This window comes from Syngnathoides biaculeatus, chromosome 16, assembly GCF_019802595.1.
Source record: "Syngnathoides biaculeatus isolate LvHL_M chromosome 16, ASM1980259v1, whole genome shotgun sequence".
In the NCBI taxonomy this organism is placed as follows: Eukaryota; Metazoa; Chordata; class Actinopteri; order Syngnathiformes; family Syngnathidae; genus Syngnathoides; species Syngnathoides biaculeatus.
The window spans coordinates 10,134,056-10,153,378 of record NC_084655.1 but is presented as its reverse complement, the minus strand read 5'-3'; the positions used below and the strand labels follow the sequence as shown (position 1 = coordinate 10,153,378).

Genomic DNA, 19,323 nt, shown 5'->3' with positions numbered 1-19,323 from the left:
ACAAGCGTGATCAATTGTGTTGCTATGTTTATGCTGTGGCATCTGTGCTTTTAAATTGAGTTTCACTTTTGCTGCCTCCACTTACCATTTTGGAAGACAAGTGCATCAGAAGGCAAATATGCTTTAGTGGCTAAAAATAGGTTTTCAAGTTGTACCTAACTTGGTGAAAAGTGTGTGCAGTTTTCCCAGAGGGGTGACAAATTCAATAAGTGGGTTCAGGACTCTGAGCATTTGGTGCAGGTAATATGCTTTTGTGTTTTACCAAATGAGGAAGACCATAAATTACTAATGTTAGAATCAACAGCACCTTGGCTGGTTGCACCTACTGTGCTGTAAATGGTGGACACCATTTAGCTTCAATGGCCACAGGATTTGAAAATCAATACTTTGGTCTAATTCATGAATTCACACCTTCAATTGATTCTTACCTTTACCCAGATATCAATCAATATCAGATTTGTTATCTTTCAGCATGTTATTGATCAACTTATTTCAACTGTATCCTATACCATTCTCTTTTCCTTCCGTTACATTGAGAGCTTCACTTTTATTTCATAGGAAATTTATTGACTCATAATGGAACTCGTAACAACTTTTGTACTCTATTGACGTATTATAGGAGTATTGCCGGCTCCCCCTTCTCAGCTCTGCCAGTCAACAGAGCTTTAAATGTAATCCCCATGAAACCAGCATGTTGTGTTGATTTATATTTTAAAATAAAGCACACACACAAAAAACAAGCCTCTCTCAAAATCTTCTACTTTATTTAATAAGATAAATGTTTTTGCAAAAAAATTCAATAAAAAATTGTCATGAATTTATTGCTTGCCATCTTTATACTTGGGCTTAGTCGGATGCATAATAGGAACTCCAAAGCACTCTCACAAGGAATATGTGGCTAGCTGGTTAGACAAGTTAATTTTGACATTATAATAGAAGTAACATACACAGAGAGATGTTCTGAATATAAGAAAAGAAACTAAAAAGTTACAGTAGTCAGAGAGAAGAAATGTAAAACCCGGGGCAGGTTAGGTACTGTGCATCTCACGTAAATAGCATTTGCTGCTTTTCCAGTGGTGGTGTCCATAATGCTCAATTCAAATGTTGGATAAAAGTTTGGGTTGAGAGCACTTAGAAAAGCTACACATGGAGCTCAGACGTTTTGTCCTGTGGAAGCCACTTTGAGTCCGTCTTCATGGAGTGAGGGAACGGGTGGGGACGTCACCTGAATGTTCCGTTAAATCGTATAGCGAGCCTAGATGAACTAATAAAAACATTAAATTAAAAACGGAACATTACCTCTCAGTGAACTGTTTGAGGTACAGGACTTCTTCCCGCCACCATCTGCCTTTATTTTAGTCACACCATTTAATAAATAGGTACAGAATTTTATTTTTCCATTTGCCTTTATTTTAGTCACACAATTTAATAAATATGACCAGTATCTTTTTGATAATGTGTTCCTCTTTTGCGTGTTCTACAAGACGCATAAGGTACAATTTTTTCCAATATGGTGGGTGCTTGATTAGTTGGCAAATACGAATTAATTAGCACATCATGGACTACTTTCAATTAAATATTTGCAATTAATTCATTGTGCAAAAGTCACCCAATTACAGAACAGCCTTCGGGGAGCTGGGTCATCGAGAAAAAGCGATTATAATGAGAGTCATTACAGTACTGAGATGATGTGAGGTTCCCATGTCCTCCTTGTCCTCCTCGTTCATCATTCTCACTAAGCAATGTGTGTGTGTTTGTGTGTGCCTGTATGCGTGTGCATGTACATCTGTGTTTTGTTGATGTGTTCAGGCTAGCTGTTTAAACTTATGCCAAGTTTTTACATTCTTCTAAGGAGATTGTGTCAAAGGCAGTAGTTGATCTGACAAGGTGTTGCATCGTGCGATTCAATGTTTTTTTTTTCGAGTTGGAGATATGAGGTAAAACAGAGACAAAGTAAATAAAACAGGAAAGTGATAGCATTCATCATAATAAAAAATGTCCTCATAAATAAATAAATTAAGTAACTGAGCAACCCCCCCTCAAAAAAAAAAAAAAAACAGCGTATCGATTAATAAGTTAAAGGGGTTTGGCTGTACATGTCTATCCAGACAGTGTTTGTATTCGGTGTTTGTGTTTGTGTTATCCATTGGGATTATAGGTAAAGAGCAGATGGAGCATTGAACTCTGGAGAAAGCCGGAGCAACAATAAACACAAAGACTCTGACCTAATAACATTTAAGAACAACAACATGCAGTTATACTATGTAATGTGAAATAGGAAACTCATGCTTTAAAAGTCGTATGAAGCCAGAACTCTTGTGGGATGATAACTTTCAAAGTTGTAAACGTGTCTACTTTTGCTGTCACGGTAAACATTTGTTCATTCCTGCTATGGGAAAACGCTTTGGTTGTTTGGTCACTATTCCAGGCAGTGAATTTAGTCTCGTGGGATATTTTTTTGTATCCTTGGGAAGCTCAACTATTCTATTTTTTTTTTGAAAACAACAATCTACATTATTTATGCACAGACCTAAATAAAGAGTGGACAGTTACAATGCTTAAAATTGTGACTGTGTTTATATATATACACGCATTGCACTTTTAGGTGCTGTATTCAAATTCTACCACAAGAGCTTGTGGCTTTCATAGTGCAGTTCATTTATATTGTCAATTCCTCTTAGTATTCATTTGGAACAGAATGTGCGAGTGAAAATTTTGGTTGAGTTATTAGTAAATACTAATAAGCAACACACTTTGAACTAGGCCTTTACGTTACCTTAGATGACGTTATGTTATGCTGTCACATTCATGTTTGTAGAAAAGGCTTCTACTTTACTATAAGTACCCTACTGTTAATTAAAAATGTCTGAATTAAATGTCCTCAAAAGGTGTAGAGTGAAGTAAACAGTCCGCACTACAATTTTCATGAGCTCTTTACATGTCGTATTAATTCAAGGAAATTAGGGGCGCCTCAACTATTATGAATCATTCTGTGGACCAAGATAGTCATCACCGTTGATGCAAATAATAACCGTTTTCAACTGCAAGGCATCATGTCAGCCACTAAACTAAAGAATTTACTTTGGAGTATAAAAAGTTAGGTTCAGTTTGTAACCGTTGAGCAGCGTGTGGTTCAAACTGTGTTTCTCATTGAAAATAAAAGCCTGCAGAACTTCAATGTCTGACAGTGCCAAAGCTTAGTAGCGCATTTTAGCTCATCAAGCATGAGTAAATAAAAGCAAATTAATTTCAACGACAGAATGAAACATTGTGCCTTGCGGCTGCATAAGTAGGTTGTCATATACAGGGACATCTAGTAGGTGTATTGATCATTGTTGAGCAATCCTTATGCATTTACGTGGCAAGAGTGAACTTGCAGTGAAAAGTGTGGCAGTCAGTCAAAACGTGTGTGTCAGTGCGTGTTTGTGTGGCCTTGTCGGGGTGTGTGTGTGCTTGGGACTGTTATACATTCATGGTGAGTGGTTGTGTGGCAGAGTCCTCGGGTCAAGGGGCATCTGGAGGTCTGTGCTGCGGGCCAAGTTGAAAGGGGAACAGGCTGGGTGTGTGCGTTCTCCTACAGAAGGATGCACTTTCCTTTCTCCACCCATGGGTTGTTCTTCATTAACTCAGGATTCAGAAAGGGATCCTCCGGGACGCCGTCCTCTATCCACTTCACCAAACTTTAAAAACAGACAGAAACGTTTTAAATTCCATAGCAACTTAATTACCACATCTATCTTATATGCACTTTCCATACTTTCCATTTATGGTAACAAAGCAAGGATGCCACACAGGGTTTGGAAGCAACTGGAGCAGATGTCAGTTTTCTTTTTTTAGCTTTTTTTTTAACAGTTGTTGGACACATCCTGTTTCACCATATTTAATCGTCAACTGCAGACAAACTGCAATGCTTTAGGTGAATAATGTAAAACTGCACACACCTAAGGAACGGGTCTTTTTTTTGTTCTGTTTTCTGAATGCTCATTATAGCTTCACCAACCAGAAAAACAACACAATATTCTTTAATGCATTAGATTATAAAGATTCTCTTCTAGAACAGAAGACAACAAGTACACCGATGATTTTCAGTAATATGGTTTGATATAGTTTATGGCTATAAAGCGTTAATACACCCCATAGAAATAATTACAAACATTTATATAACGTTTTCAAATGAGTGGTGTTTTTAAAAGGTCTGTCCGATATTAGTTGCTACTGAAGTTGGTGATGATATCATGTCATCAGGAGAGAATGAGTCATAAAGAATTCTTTTCAATATGTTTAATTGCGAGAAGAATGAGAAATTATTTTTTTAAACATTGCTGTGAATATTCTTATTCATCCAGGTCACTTAATTCTCAGGGCATTCCAGTTGTAATCGCTTCAGTGCCCTTAGAATATCATTTAAAATGATGCTTGGAATTGAGACTTGAATCTGTTATTGATGATGTTTAGATTAGAGTTTGTATATTTTACACTATGGAGTATAAAACACAACAATGCAACCTCACATTGATTTCTGTTTATTTTTTCAAATAGGAAACATATGAAATGCTTAGAAACTTTTGATCATACTGCTGCTGTAAGGACTTCTGATGAGCTGACCATGTCAGTTGATACTTGACCTTCAATGCAGCATCTTGACAATAGCAGCTTCCAGTCTACTTGATCTTTCTTATTACCCCTAGGAAATCAGCCTATCTATGTTTCAAATTAACCTTTTAATAGTTACAATAAAATGTTGGAGATTTGAGATTTACACCTACTGTTTATTATCTATTGTGCCAAAGGTCAGGAGTTAACAATCTAATTCCGATTACAAGGAAGATACTTATCAACAAATATCTTTCAGTTATTCATGACCATAGCATGAACCTCATCTTTTAATGAAAGCCAAGAGACTTTTTGGGAGGGGGCAGTTTCTTTTGACCCGTGATATGATGCTTTTATGCATATTTAAATCTTATCCAAGTATATAGTCACACAATGCTACCTTGGTGTTAAATGAATAATGCAACTGGCTTGCATTATCACTTTCTATTGATAGCGTGTATCCATTTTTCGTATACAGAGCATAGCCACCCCTTTGTCGAAATGCAGTTAGTCTAAAGGTTAATACAGTTAGATAGTAGCAAAATGTTTTCTTGAGAGGGAAAAGCCAAGTGTGGGGAAAGACATTTATTTGTGTAAGCGGAGAACGGATTTGGCCATTAATTGAGGGATGGCTTTTAATTATTGAGTGCCATCTATTAAAAAGGGGCCACCTATTCTTCTTCTATGGAAGCTTGATAAAATCAACTCACTCTGTCACTGTTTTGGAGGACTTCTCTCTTTTGAAAGCCAACTGATACTTGAGGCTCTCCACCTCCTTCTTCATCTGGGGAAGGTCCATCTCATCCATGACTGCAGTCTGGTTTAGAACTTGTCTTTCTGCACACAGTGAACACAAGAGTATAAATATAGACAGACAAGTACTTCAAATGCAGAGAGTGCACCAAGGAGTACAGTACATGTGATTTGGTGCTGTGCGTTGTTGTTGTCTACCAAAAGGAGGGAGGAAATAGAGGCTGTCAAATTTATTGAGCACAAACAAGCTCAGCCACAAGAGGCTAACCCACTAAAAACTCCTGTATAAACTTGCAGCTCCAAAGGCAATTTGGACTTAGAACCAAAGACATACAGCTGACAAGATTTTGGCTCAATATGTGTATTTGCAGCTCAGTGCATCATTTGTTGGTGATTATTAATGTAATTATTATTTATCGAGCTTTCAAATTGCTTTAATGAAGAAGAGTGAGAAAATGTGTCAAGTAAGAAGGACAAAAATAGCAAATGCCACGCATCCAGTTTTTCCTCTTTGCCTGAAATTAAGGGAGCAACTCAGAATACAAAGTGATCAATGAGAACAGGAAGATGTTTCATGACATCTGATGAACAGCGTCAAAATAAACGGAGTTAAACCAAGAGAAATGTGAATACCCACCAACCACTGTATCGCTATAGCGCCCAGGTCCCCGAACGGCAACCATTGTTCCTGTACCGTGGTCATGTTTCTGTCGTGTGTTAAAATTGGGGGGATTGGTGAGGGTAAGATGGGCCAACCCGCACCCTAAAGAATGTGGGAAAGTATGTGGTGCATTACAAATCTGCAGGGGAAAGGCATGGTGGGGCAGAGAGTAGGCCGGACTGCCGGGCCACCAGGCTGAGTGTCCTCAACCCTCAGTGACGGGTGACAGGTGTAACCGAGAGTCCCCGTTCTTACTCTATAGCGTTGAAGGATTTTGCATAACCTGGGAATAAGCTTTCACTTGTCATGAATGCAGCGGCATGGTGGCACAGCTGGAAAGTGTTGGCCTCACATTTCTGAGGACCTGGGATCAATCCCAGCCTTCCCTGTGTAGAGTTTGCATGTTCTTGCCGTGCCTGTGTGGGTTTTCTCCGGGCACTCCAGTTTCCTCCCACATCTCAAAAACATGCAACATTAATTGGACAATCTAAATTGCCCCTCGGTGGGATTGTGAGTGCGGCTGTTTCTCTCTATGTGCTCTATGTGATTGGCTGGCAACCAGTTAAGGGTGTATCCCGCCTCCTGCCCGTTGACAGCTGGGATAGGCTTCAGTATTCCTTGTGGCGCTTGTGAGGATAAGCGGCTAAGAAAATAGATGGATGGATTAATTAATGGAGGGTGGCATGGTGGAGCAGTTGCAGAGCGTTGGCCTCAGAGCTCTGAGGAGTGGGGTTCATGTCCTGTCGCTGCCTTTGTGGAGTTTGCATGTTATCCCCGTGCTTGTTTTGGTTTTCTTTGGCCACTCTGGTTTCCACCCGCATCCCAAAAACATGCCTTAATTGGAGTATCTAAATTGCCCCTAGGTGTGATTGTGAGTGCGACTGTGGTCTGTCTCCGTGTGCCCCGTGAATGGCTGGCAACAAGTTTGGGGTGTACCAAGCCACCGGCCTGATGAATATTCCTGTCATGGGCTGCGTTTGTTTTGTTTGGTTTCGTTTTATGTTTCCTTGCGTTCCAAGTTTTCAGTGGATCGTCTGCTCATTTTGTTTGCTTTGTCTACCTGCCCGTGTCTAACCTCCCTCCCTTATGTTGACCAATCAGCTCCCTCGAACTACTAACGTCTTGTCCAGTTGCGGGTCATCTTCTTGTCAGTCTGTGTATTTAACTCTCGGGTTTCTTTCAGTGCATTGGTTGTTGATGTCATGTTTTTTCCGTGCCTATGCCATTGTCTCTCTATGCCGTGTCTTGTCAAGTTTGCAGTTTAGCTTTATTTAAGGTTGTCTTTTTAGCTTTGATTATTGGCTGTTGGACTATATTTAGTTTGTGTTTTGTTTTTGTAGTTAAATATAATTTTTTAATGATTCTTGGACTTCTGCCTTATCTCCCTGATTCCCTGCACTTGAGTCCTGCACGTCTTTGGCTTGCCTTCGTCGCGTTCGCAAGCCCCGGCCATGACAATTTCTTGCCCGCTGACTTTGTCTTGTCAGGGCAAAAGTTTCCTTCCTGTATTTTATGCCAAGTGTTTTTTCCGAAACCTCAATACATGTAGAGTAGCATCAAGTACTGAAGAGTCTGAAGATACGTATTTGCGTACATATAAAATATGTCTAACAACTTAGCACACACGCTGAAAAAATATCTTATCATAATTGTCACTGAACTAGTAATCCTACATATGAAGAGGTTTGCACTTGCGTGAGCTTGTTCATTTCATATTTGAATTTCACTTTAGTTATTTTTGTGTTCATGCTGGGTCATGCAATATTTTCTCCTTTTGTAATGGTCATAAATTAGCAGAGAAACCCCCAAATGTAATACCTTAAATGTACATACATGGCCTGTAATTAGATACAATGAGGAAGAAGCATATATTCGTATTGAGTTTTGTAAGCTGAGCAGCTGAGCTGATTTAAGTTCCAATATGAGCTCATGCTGATGCACTGCTTTGTTTTCAATGATGCGATCGCCTGAGAAATATGATTTACTTCCATTCCATTTTATCTTTGTCTGAGGATTCTTTTTCTAATCACACCACCCACACTCACTATCCACCAAATCCCTCCTTAATGCCCTCTATCAATCTAACTAATGCTCAATCCTAAATCACACTTTCAATCGATCATAAATCATACTTCTTACAATCATAAATCAAGCTTTCCTTTTAATACTTGGTTGTAAATCTTTTTGTGTCAATCAGTCACCAGATTTTGTTCTTAATGATGCTCTGCTAGGCCTCTACTGCAACTGTCTTCAGTTCCTGCTTGTTCGCGGGGGATTTTCCTTTCACGGTTTTCTCCAGCAAGTAAAATGCTTGTCCAATCAGATTCAGGCCAGGTAACCGACTTGGTCATTGCATAACTTACCAACTTCTTTGCCTGAAAAAAAAAACTCATTTCATATATATTGTGGTGGTGTTTAGAGCCAAAAAGATGAGAATTGTGTCAATGTCCCATTATTTATGAATCTAGCTGCACATCATAAAAAAGAAATCCATGCTACGTCTCTGACCTTTGGGAATGGACATCAATAGCTTGAACACATGTTTCTGCAGAATCACTAACAGTGACAGATAAAGGATTTTTCGCCTCCGAAAAGAAGGCAAATATCATTGGAGTGCTGCTCGATGCGTCTTGTTTTAGAGCCAAATCTCTCACATAAAAATAGGAGTATATAACCTGATAAGTGCTTCCATTTTTATATCTTGGCTCCATATGAAGAACACCACTTATATGAAGGGGCTCAACAGGAAATACAAGAATAGACAGTGTGTGTTTGTGTCTTTTTGTGAGTCGGAGGCACATTATTATACAACACATCTATTACCAGTTTAAAAAAAAGGAGAGAGTGGGAGGGCAATGGCCAATCCCTGCCTGAGAGCTTGAGATCCAGTTGGAGCCTCCAGAGTCCTCCAGAGATGACAGGAGGATGTTTTCTTCTTTCGAACTCTATAGGTCACCATCTCCTGCTTCTCCATTTTCCCTTCCTTCATCTCTTCACTTTCACCTCTGCATGTCTGCTCAATCCATCTGCTTTAACACTCACTCTAACGTCACACCCTTTTCCTCAGACGTGCTCATTTTATACTGGCAGGTTTTCCAGCATTTGCTGGGCACAGCATCTCATTAGATTATCTGACAATGTGACCAATGACCAATGAATGTATTCTGTCCCAGTGTCTAATTATCTCCCACGTTGTTATTTTTTCCCCTTCTCTAATTAACCGTCTCAAGCTTGTTCAAGGGTTTTCTCATTCTTAGTTTCTGTAGCAGCCTTTTTTGAGGAAGAATGGAAATTTTGTGTTAAAGAGAAATGTGGTGAGCAATGGTGGGGAGGCACACTTAAAGCATTGCTTACTTGCCAATAAAATCTTTGGAAATGGAGACATCAGCAGTATGAAAACCAGATGTTAGTCTTTAAATCTCAGATGGCAGAGCTTGACCGTTAGATTACAATAATATTTGAAACCAGCCAACTTAAAGGTCCCATATTTTGACTCTGTAGACCTCCAGAGAATGACTATCTCACATGGACTTAGTGAAAAAGTGTCAATTTCATTTCAAAAAGCATCTTACTTTTGTAATACATTGTCCAGAAAAAGACGCTCTCGCAGCTGAATTCTGTTTGACCCAGTTTCATAACCATTTGTCAGTATTTGACTAAGACCGCCCCCTTTCCTATGACTGGCTGCCATTTTGCTATGTTAACAGCGCTGGCTTGTGAGCACCCAGATAGGCGGAGATTTTCGCTAGTGACATAAGCTTGAGAAATTCGAATGAACTGATTTCAGGCCTCTCGGCAGAAAAGCGGTTGGAGCTCTGGAATGCGTGGATGAGTTTTAGTCATATTTCCCATGTTAACTGAGCTACCATAGAGACAATATTTCATTCTAAATACTATTTTTATGTATATTGGATTGGTTATCATCACTACAACTCTGACTTGTTTGAAGGATAAATTACAGTACATGTGTTGGATCTGGTCTGACCAATCAACCTTGAACTGATTCAGGGGTTAGCTTCTGTTTCTTAGCAGTATTGAAACAGTAGTGACAAAACCAAAGTTGTAAGTTTGATGATCTCCACCATGTACACGTTGTACCTTTAATGTTTTAGCATTAAACATTGAACATTCTACCAATTTCTTCTTAACTTGGCTGCAATTTGGCTGAGGGAGCACACATTGACGTTGGTTGTTGATATAGGAATTTATAGTCACATATTATTGTGAAAATAGTTATCACATTTTATTGGGAGTATAGTATAGTCACTTGTCACTTGGTAGCAGCCTACTCCATCGTACAGGAAGTTGCCTACCAACTGAAAAAACAATAGATAAACAATCCAAAGTATGACAATCCACAAATCAATCTCCTGCTCTTTTCCACTGCTCCAATTCAGTTTGGTTTGGTTAACGTTCATCAGATTTTGGTGACATTAATCATGAACAAGAGACATTAATACTCCTGCTGCAACACACACAATACCCAATAATTATATTCAATCATCCATCCATCCATCTATCCATCCATTTTCATCGCCGCTTATCCTTACGAGGGTCACGGGGCGTGCTGGAGCCTATCCCAGCTGTCAACGGGCAGGAGGTGGGGTACACCCTGAACTGGTGGCCAGCCAATGTCAGGGCACATTGAGACAAACAACCATACTCACAATCACACCTCGGGGCAATTAAAGTGTCCAATTGATATTGCATGTTTTTGGGATGTGGAAGGAAACCGGAGTGCCTGGAGGAAACCCACACAGGCACAGGGAGAACATTCTCCTCACAGGTGGGTCCGGGATTGAACCAAGGACCACAGAACTGTGAGGCCAATGCTTTACCAGCTGAGCCAGTGTGCCGCCACTTTCAATCATAACTGGACAATTGTTTATCAACGAATCAATCAATAGCTATGTGTCTGTATACAAGTGAGGCGAATAATACGACTGCAACTGGAACTGCAAGAAAACCCTGCTCAAATATGGTCTTATACTTTGGAAGGCTCGCCCATAGAAGTACTGATAAATGTGTACCATAACAAACTGAGTGAACCTTACAACTCGGTGGCTAAGACATAATGACTACAAAACTGCACTGCACCCACCGATCAGGTATACCCTTGACCCTTTTGGTGTTCTTTGTGAAGATACTCACAATTTTGTACGTTTGGGCTCACACCCAAGTTCATGGCAAATATATAGTTTGCTGTGTGTGCATTTTTGGGCTCGATGTGGTATCAAAGAGCAAATCTGTTGTTCTCCTGTTAGATTGTGTATTATGAGTCTGAGTTCCCCTTAGCAGTATTCTCACTTTCTCACACTTTAACCGTTTCATTATAGCTGTTTTCTGCCTCCTTCTGTTCTCCACAGTTACTTACTCACTCAAGACTCCTTGTCTATTTTTAGTCCTTTCAAACTGTTTAATCATTAATCCACAGAAGCATTTTTTTTAATTCCTCTTCTTTGTTGTTGCACAGATCAGAATCTGCTACTTTTATAATCAATGGAAGTCACACGTTCCTGCTTAAGTCCAACACCATTAATAATGCCAAAAATGTGCTATTTTAAGAAATTTTTTTAGACATTTGCTTATTCACTTAATTATGACAACATAACCCAAAATGGTTGCATGACTGTGCAGATAACGTAATTTATAATTCCCACAGTTGGATAAGAAATTGGTGGGTGTTTGGAAATCCTCATAAGTACGATTCATTCTAAGATAGATGTACATTGTTATTAACTGACATAAATTACTGTCATCTTACTGTCACATTTCAGGGAACTGCTTATGTTGACGACAAAGTGCTGTGAGATATTTTGCTATTTATTGTTGAGCAGCACTTACGGGGGAGTGCTACACTCGCCTGACTTAGATGAAGGCAGTGTGAGTTCCATTACGACTCACTGATGTTATGAATATGCAAAAGTTCTCAGGATCTGTATGTGCCATGTGTCTGTTGACCAATCCAGGAGATAGTCTCCCTTTTTTGCCAAAATCAGGTCGAATAGGGTCCAGTTCCTCTTGACCCTAAGTAACTTATGCAGTGTAGAGAAAACAAAATAGTGCTCTCATGTCGCGTGAAATCTACGGTGAAGGCAACAATAAACGTTTTAAGGTGAGTGTCAATTACTCACAGACTTCCACCATTTGGAGCAGGACCCATTCCCAGTCCTCAGCAAATAATGTGAGGTTAAATGAATTTGAGGCCCCACCGTCACCTGGAATTGATAAATTCTATTTCCATTCATTTGAATGGGAAAAATGCCTTTGGTTCGCAGAGTCTCCGAAAAAACCCATTTTGAGATCCAGTTCTACTGTAATTCGGCATCTTGGTGATGAAGTGCTAACTTTATGCTAACTTCCTTTGCTATTTTTAAACTACACGGCGCCTAGCTCCACCCCTTGTTGTCATGGTAATAAAAGCCGCACTCAGCAATGGCCCTCGAGCAGGGAATCGCTTTAAATGTGCCTCCTTGAATGCAAATTAGGGAATGCCCAAGTGTTTCATGTTTTATGTGTAGCGATATTGCATATCGGCATGTTAAATCCTGTAGGTCTAATGCATTGGAAAGCCATTGTGGGGGTGGGGTATAGGGAGTGAGGGTGGTTATTTTATTGAGGGTATGTAGGTCACGTAGTGATTTGGGTTAAAAGCATCCAGAGATTAACCTCTGCTAGCCCCTTCCTATTCTGCTGTCTTCCAAGCCCCATCACACTATTATACTGTACACATGCACATGTGTGTGCATAGCCGTTTATGTCAAATCATATTGACTTTAATGGTGGTATAAAGGAAAAGGGCTTTAAGTGCTAAAGCAGTGAGCCAGTGGTGAATGTGATATGAACAGGTGAGAGTGAATAAAAGACTCAAAAGCAAAAACAGAAAAATTAGACAAAGAAGAGTGACTAAAGAGAGAGAAACTGAGTGAAAAGATTCGTCTTGCCGCTATAGCTACTGCGTTGTAAATAGAAACTAAAAATAGAAAGGAACAGGCAGAGCTCCTTTGACCAGCTGAGAGTGGAGATTGAGAATCAAGAGGCTCCTTGCTGTTTAAACTGATTGAAATGATACTGGTGCACAATATCCACTGTGTGCAACTGCTACTGCTGCGTGACACAACATTGGTAATGCCCACGTGGAAAAAAAAAAAAATCCTGTCGATCCAAGCTGATCGATACACGTCATGGAATTCGAGCGAATTCCTAACCTGATTCCGCTTCCTCCATTATGTTCTTAAAAATAGGAGGTAAAGATGGAAGAAAATATGAAGTTGTTTCCTGTTTGCATGAACTAGATAACAACTCCCACTCATTTGGAAAACTTTATACTGACCTCTTCAGAAAAAATTGGTATTTTTCCAAGGCATTTCCACAAAGTTGGAAGCACAGCTTGTACAATATGTCTATGTTATCTTAATATGTGTAATTAAGAATGCCCAGATTCTAATTAATTAAAAATTGAGTACTCATTGTTTATAAATTATTTATAAATATTTATAAATGGGTTATTAATGGCATCATAACGTTTTTGTAACAAAATGACAATCTGTCACTATTTGGGTAGTTCAAGCCATAGCCACAGTGTATTTATAGTTCTGGGCTCCTGCAATCAGCAAGATCTTTTAAAATGAACAAAATGGAGCCTTTTGGAGTTGAAAGTGGGCTCACTATTTAACAAACAAAAGGTTACCAACCAATGTTCCCTAATAACAGTTTATCAAAAAAAAAAAACAATATAGAAACTGTGTACACACATATTGTGATGGTGGATGATGAATGATTGAAGTGGATTATTATATTCACATACTGGTATAATACAAGTTTGTTTCCTGATCTATCTATTCATTTTCTATACCACTTATCATGTCCAGGATCATGGCTGAACTGCATCCTACCCCAGCTGACGTCTGGCGGATGGAAGACTACACCCTGGACTAGTCATCAGTCAATCGCTGGGCACATTTGAGACAGACAATCAGTCACTCTCACATTCGCACTGTCAGGTATACTTTTCGTCAGAATTGTTGATTAGCCGGGTGAAATCACTGTGTTCTATGACCCCATTTATTTAAATTTTATGGTTCTTTGCCCATAAAGCTGTGATTCCCAACCAGTGTCCCATGTATGCACATGATTATGCTTCATCGGTTGTGGAGTTATTTACAAATATAGAATTATGTAGTGTCTTTGTTCATCTGTCTACTGTATGCCAGCTATGTACAGTGACAGATAGAACAAATACATGTTCTGTCAACTTCTATGTAAATTTCATGTGCCAGCTTTTTTGGCTATGGCTATAGTAAGTTATGCATTGAGTTTGTCATTGCACAGTATATGTAAGATAACTGTACCCATGCTCAAAAAAATTTGGAAGCACTCCTCTATAGGGTGTGTCCCAATAGTTTTGGCTGTCTAGTACAAATATTGCAGGAGTTATCTCATAAAAAAAGGTCTTGGCGTGGACAAAAAATTACTTGGAGGGGCAGAGAGTCCAGAAAGATATACCCGTACACACTACATCCATGCACTATCAAGGTAAGGGTAAAAGTGTTTGCACATCTTCATCCTAGTCCACTTGTCCTTGATTCACCTCTACTTGAATAACCAAGGATGGCTATGATTCTTCCCAAACAATGCAAGGGAAATGTCAGAGGAAAACGTGCACAAAGTTAATTTGTTCAACTACTAATCCAAGATCTCTATTGTTAATGATCTACAATACATGAAACACGTTAATGGTATTTCCCCCCTTGATTTTGTGGTAATTTGTCAATCAAAAACACGCATCTTTTGTCACAGGTGCAGAATGAGACGCATAGTTACCTCACTGATGCTCCCCCAGAGGCTGTTGCTCTTCTCAGCTCGGACCGGTGCAGGTAAACGAAAGGGAGGCCACAGAAAATAAACGGTTGTAACTGCCGATGTGAAATGCAGTCAAAGCGGGTTTAATGTTAGATAATTACGTCCGCTCGCAAGATTCCCGTGAGAAGAAATGATAAATCCACAGTCACCAGCGTAAACAGACGGTCACGAGCCGTGCGAGGAAGTCTGGGCTGGGAGTGGGAGAGTTGCTGGGATGGAGGCTGGGGGTGTTGGAGAATGAAGGAGAAGGACAGGAAGAGGACAACTTAACCAGCTGGTGTGCGGTGCACGCTCCACTCTGGTGCCGGAAGCTTTGTGCGTCTGCGTGTGCGCGTCACACAACGATGGAGATCGAGAGACAGAGAGAGAGAGAGAGAGAGAGAGAGAGAGAGAGAGAGAGAGAGAGAGAGAGAGAGAGAGAGAGAGAGAGTCAGTGTCTCGAGACAAGTTGAGCTGCCTTTCATCAGTGCCCATGTGTGCGTGTTCTAGTACTGCCACACATGAGAGTTCTGCCCAAATATGGCCACTCTAAGCTTGATTTTCAGTGCCTGATATCCACACTTGCACAATAAAAGATCCAACACAAGAGATGCATCAAAGGTTCTGCCTTTCCAAAGTCAAATTGCTTCCAGTTTCCGTCGATACTATCATAAAGTAAATTTTGATGTTGATGCCTCTGTACCGTAGACAGAGTCATATTCACCAAAGCAGCCCCAGAATTTAACAGAGCCTTTTTCATGTTTCACAGTTGGGACAGTGTTCATTTATTACTATGCTTCATTTTTGCATCTTTGAACATAGAGCTGATGTTCCTTTCCTCATAGTTGCAGTTTCGTCTCATCTGTCCACACAACTTTCTCCCAGAAACTTTGTGGCATGTCCACATGGGGTTTGGCAAAATATAGTCTGTGTTATCATGCTTCATTTTCAACAGTGGAGGATCATGGAGTCCACAAACAACGGCGGATCGTGCAAGCTGACACGGATATACCTTGACCTTGAAGTTGACTTTCAATTTCTTTGAAGCTTGTTCAGAACTCTTTTGTTTCCATTTATGTGCATCCATCTCTTCAATTTCTCATCTGCGGAAACATCCAGTGAATTTGGCTCCCGTCCCGTGGCTCTTAGATTTCTGAGTACAGTAATATGTGCAACTGTAATCAGTATGTATATGTACACAGAATACAAACGCAAACGAAGAATAGAATGGCTTCTCTTTAAGAAAATAGGTGTTCTGGAATAAGGATTCTGAGTCATGAGAAACAAGTTTAGATAGCCTTCCTTTGCCCAAGACTATTCACTATTCATAAATCCATCGCCTTAAATAGACCATCACTCTATGAAAGTCAGTTATGTGCGCCACTAGACAACCCAGGTTTTGTCTCTTCATCCAGAAGCCATTTGTAAGATCAGAGGTCAAGCATATTGTACAGACAGTTCACAAACAAATTTTAGTCAAAGTTCTTCCATGAACCTCCTCAAGCCAACACTTTATTGCCCATACCCCAGTCATGTGATGAAGGATTAAGATTTAGGAGTTTTTGTTTTTAGCTAATTAGTTAGCTATTCTCATTTCAAACATGGACTCCAAAAAGTAAGAAAATAAACAGTATAGGTTGTAGCACAATATTTGACAAATAATTAAATATTTGCAAAGGAGACATGAAAAACGAAAATTTGCATACATTAGGTTTCATTCTACATATCTGAAATCTTTAGTTTAGCATTACATGATTAAGAGGTCTATACCAATAAATGCATACTTTAGATAGTCTCTATGGCTTTCCAATGATCACGGGACATATTTCATGTGATACTTTTTTTTATCCTCAAGAGAAGCGGGTGAGTTCCTGCGACCGACGATATGAAATAGTTTGCCCAAGCCATATTGAAAATTGCGCAGGGACCCCCATTATTCACATCTTGTCAGTACATGATGGGTTGCTAATGGCCATTTCTCCTCTGTTGACATCAAATCCCGTTAGACAGACTGGCAATTATTTTGGGAAGCTGAGAGACCAACGCCCCTCCCCCCACCCCAAAAAAAACCCCGCATTGTACGTATGACAGTAAACTGCTAATCAGAAATTCGAAATACGGATTGTGCTTGAATGCTGTGCACACGGTATGTTGAAATGTTCATGGACTGTATTTGGTAGCAGCATTAGGATTACTGGATAGTGAAACTCAATTTGTTACTCCTGTTTGATGATACAAATTATGCATGCACAATGTTGGACATTGAAATGACGATTACATCACCACCCAGCTAGCCACAACTTTTTTCACAGAATGTCTTATCGAGAAGCAGCACAGTGGATGAGGGGTTAGCGCACATGTGCAGTTCTGAGGTTGGTGGTTTGAATCTAGGCTCCAGCTTTCCTGTCTTGAGTTTGTGTGAATGTTATGGCCCCTTCACACCATGAAGTTCTGGTCAACGTTCTATAGCGTTTGAGGAAACGTTGGTAGTCACCCATGGTCACCGAGATAGCGCCAGAAGAGCGTTGTTTGAACGCTAGTGAACGTCAATGATCGCTGGGAATCGGCGGAGAACGCCTGTCCGGAAAAAAAGTTTTGAACATGCACAAAAGTTCTCACCGAGACCAGTGTTCATCAACGTTTAATTTTAAACGCTGCAGAATGTTCAAGAACGTTTGTGGAACGTTTTACTAACGTTCGCCGAGCACGCATTTGGCTATCGTTAGTCAGTCGTTACTGTAGCGTTACTTGGTTTTTACTTAATTGTTTGCTTTGCAGTGAGCGACTCACTGGCGACCTGTCAACGACCACTGAACAATCCCCTTGCGCACACAGCGTGTAACTAAAGTCAAACGAACGTCCTTTGGCGTCCATTGAGCGTCATTCAAGCGTTTCCCGAACGTCCATGCATATGGGTATATAAACCGATGCTTTGCATTCTTACTTGCAGCGCCAGTTGCTGAAGTCCGCACCCCACCTCTTTTTCGTCTAGGCGGCATGATGCTGACTGTTCAAACTCACGAGAACAACTGAAGTGAGTATGAAATTTCCAACGTTTTCGTTCCCGTTCTTGTGTAAAAATTACATGTCAGCAAAACGCTATTATGTAGTTATTCATCCGTTTAGTCACACGCTGCTCGTCACGCGCCAGTGACACGTTAGCACACGCTAATGGTTTTTAGGGGTATCTTATTTGGTCGCTGTTACACGCTTCTCCTGCGTTAGACACACGATAAGTCATGCGTTAGGCACAAGTTAATCACACGCGAGATGTGCCATCCGCGTTTGAGAACGCTGAAAAATAGAACGATTGAAATGTTCAGAGAACGTTGACCAGAACGTCATGGTGTGACGGGGCCATTAGCTTCATTTAAAACTCTAAATTGTCCTTAGGTGTGAATGCAAGGGAGTTGTTTTAGCCTATATGTGCCGTGTGATTGCATGGGGACCAGTCTCGGCCACACCCCACCTCTTGCCAGTCAGTTGGGATAGGCCTCAGTGCACCACTGACCCAAAATGAGGATAAGTACCGCAGAAAATGGATGGCTGGAAATTTTGAAGAACTGAGACATCAGGAATACTGTACAACATTTTACATGACATTAGGTGAAAAGCAAATGAAGGTTATATTTATCTTCGAACGTTGCTGAAATATGAGGCAACATTTTAATCAACTAGACTGTGATTTGATTTTGGTTATGTATTTCTGACCATGCAAGTTATCCTGTTAACTACTGACCTAGTATGCACTCCAATTTCATTCATTCTTATTTTTGTGTGAGGCGGAATTGCGTTATGGTATTATGAACAGGAATGCTTAAGGTGTTCTTCCACCCATCTATTTTCTACTCCTGTCTTGGGTTGTAGGTATGCCGCAGCCTATCACAGCTAATTTTTGGCAGGTAGTTGGGCTCACCCTGAACTGGTCGCCAGCCAATTGCAGGGGACATACAAACAAACAATCATTCACACTCACATTAACTGCTACGGGGAATTTGGAGTCTTAACATTCTGTTCATGTTTTTGGGGTGTGGGAGAAAACTCCACAAAAACTCCACACAGGCGATGCCAGATTTGAACCTGGGTCCTCAGAACTCTGAAGCAGATGTGCTAACCAGTTACTCCACCATGCAGCTACTGTATGTGTTCATTGTAAGTCAAATATTCAAAAAATAACATAGTGGAAGAGACTAGATTGGTGCTTGTGTGCAGGAGAGGTTCCATCACTGATGATGATGATGATTGATGATGATGATGATGATGATGATGATGATGATGATGATGATGACAGCGTAATGTCAGTGTCTCAACTGAGCGAAATTATTTACGATTTAAGTGTCTCATTTTGGGGCGATTTAGATGACAATGAAATTGGTGCCGCATTCTTATTAATTATCAATGATCATCGGAGCTTTCGCATAGCCAGAACTACTGAGTTTATTATCAATTTCGTATTCGCGTATGTATCACTCTTT

The 19,323-nt window shown here is 40.1% G+C and overlaps 1 protein-coding gene across 1 annotated transcript; it reads right to left on the bottom strand.

The window, feature by feature from the left end:
- Positions 1 to 751: 751 nt before the first annotated feature.
- gng13b (guanine nucleotide binding protein (G protein), gamma 13b) lies at positions 752 to 15,170 on the bottom strand. The gene is made up of 3 exons (XM_061847323.1): positions 14,831 to 15,170; positions 5,304 to 5,430; positions 752 to 3,680 (listed from the first exon to the last, which is right to left on the bottom strand). The coding sequence occupies exons 2-3, from the start codon at positions 5,399 to 5,401 to the stop codon at positions 3,575 to 3,577; spliced, it is 204 nt and encodes a 67-aa protein (XP_061703307.1). The 5' UTR covers positions 5,402 to 5,430; positions 14,831 to 15,170; the 3' UTR covers positions 752 to 3,574.
- Between the last annotated feature and the right edge of the window lie 4,153 nt (positions 15,171 to 19,323).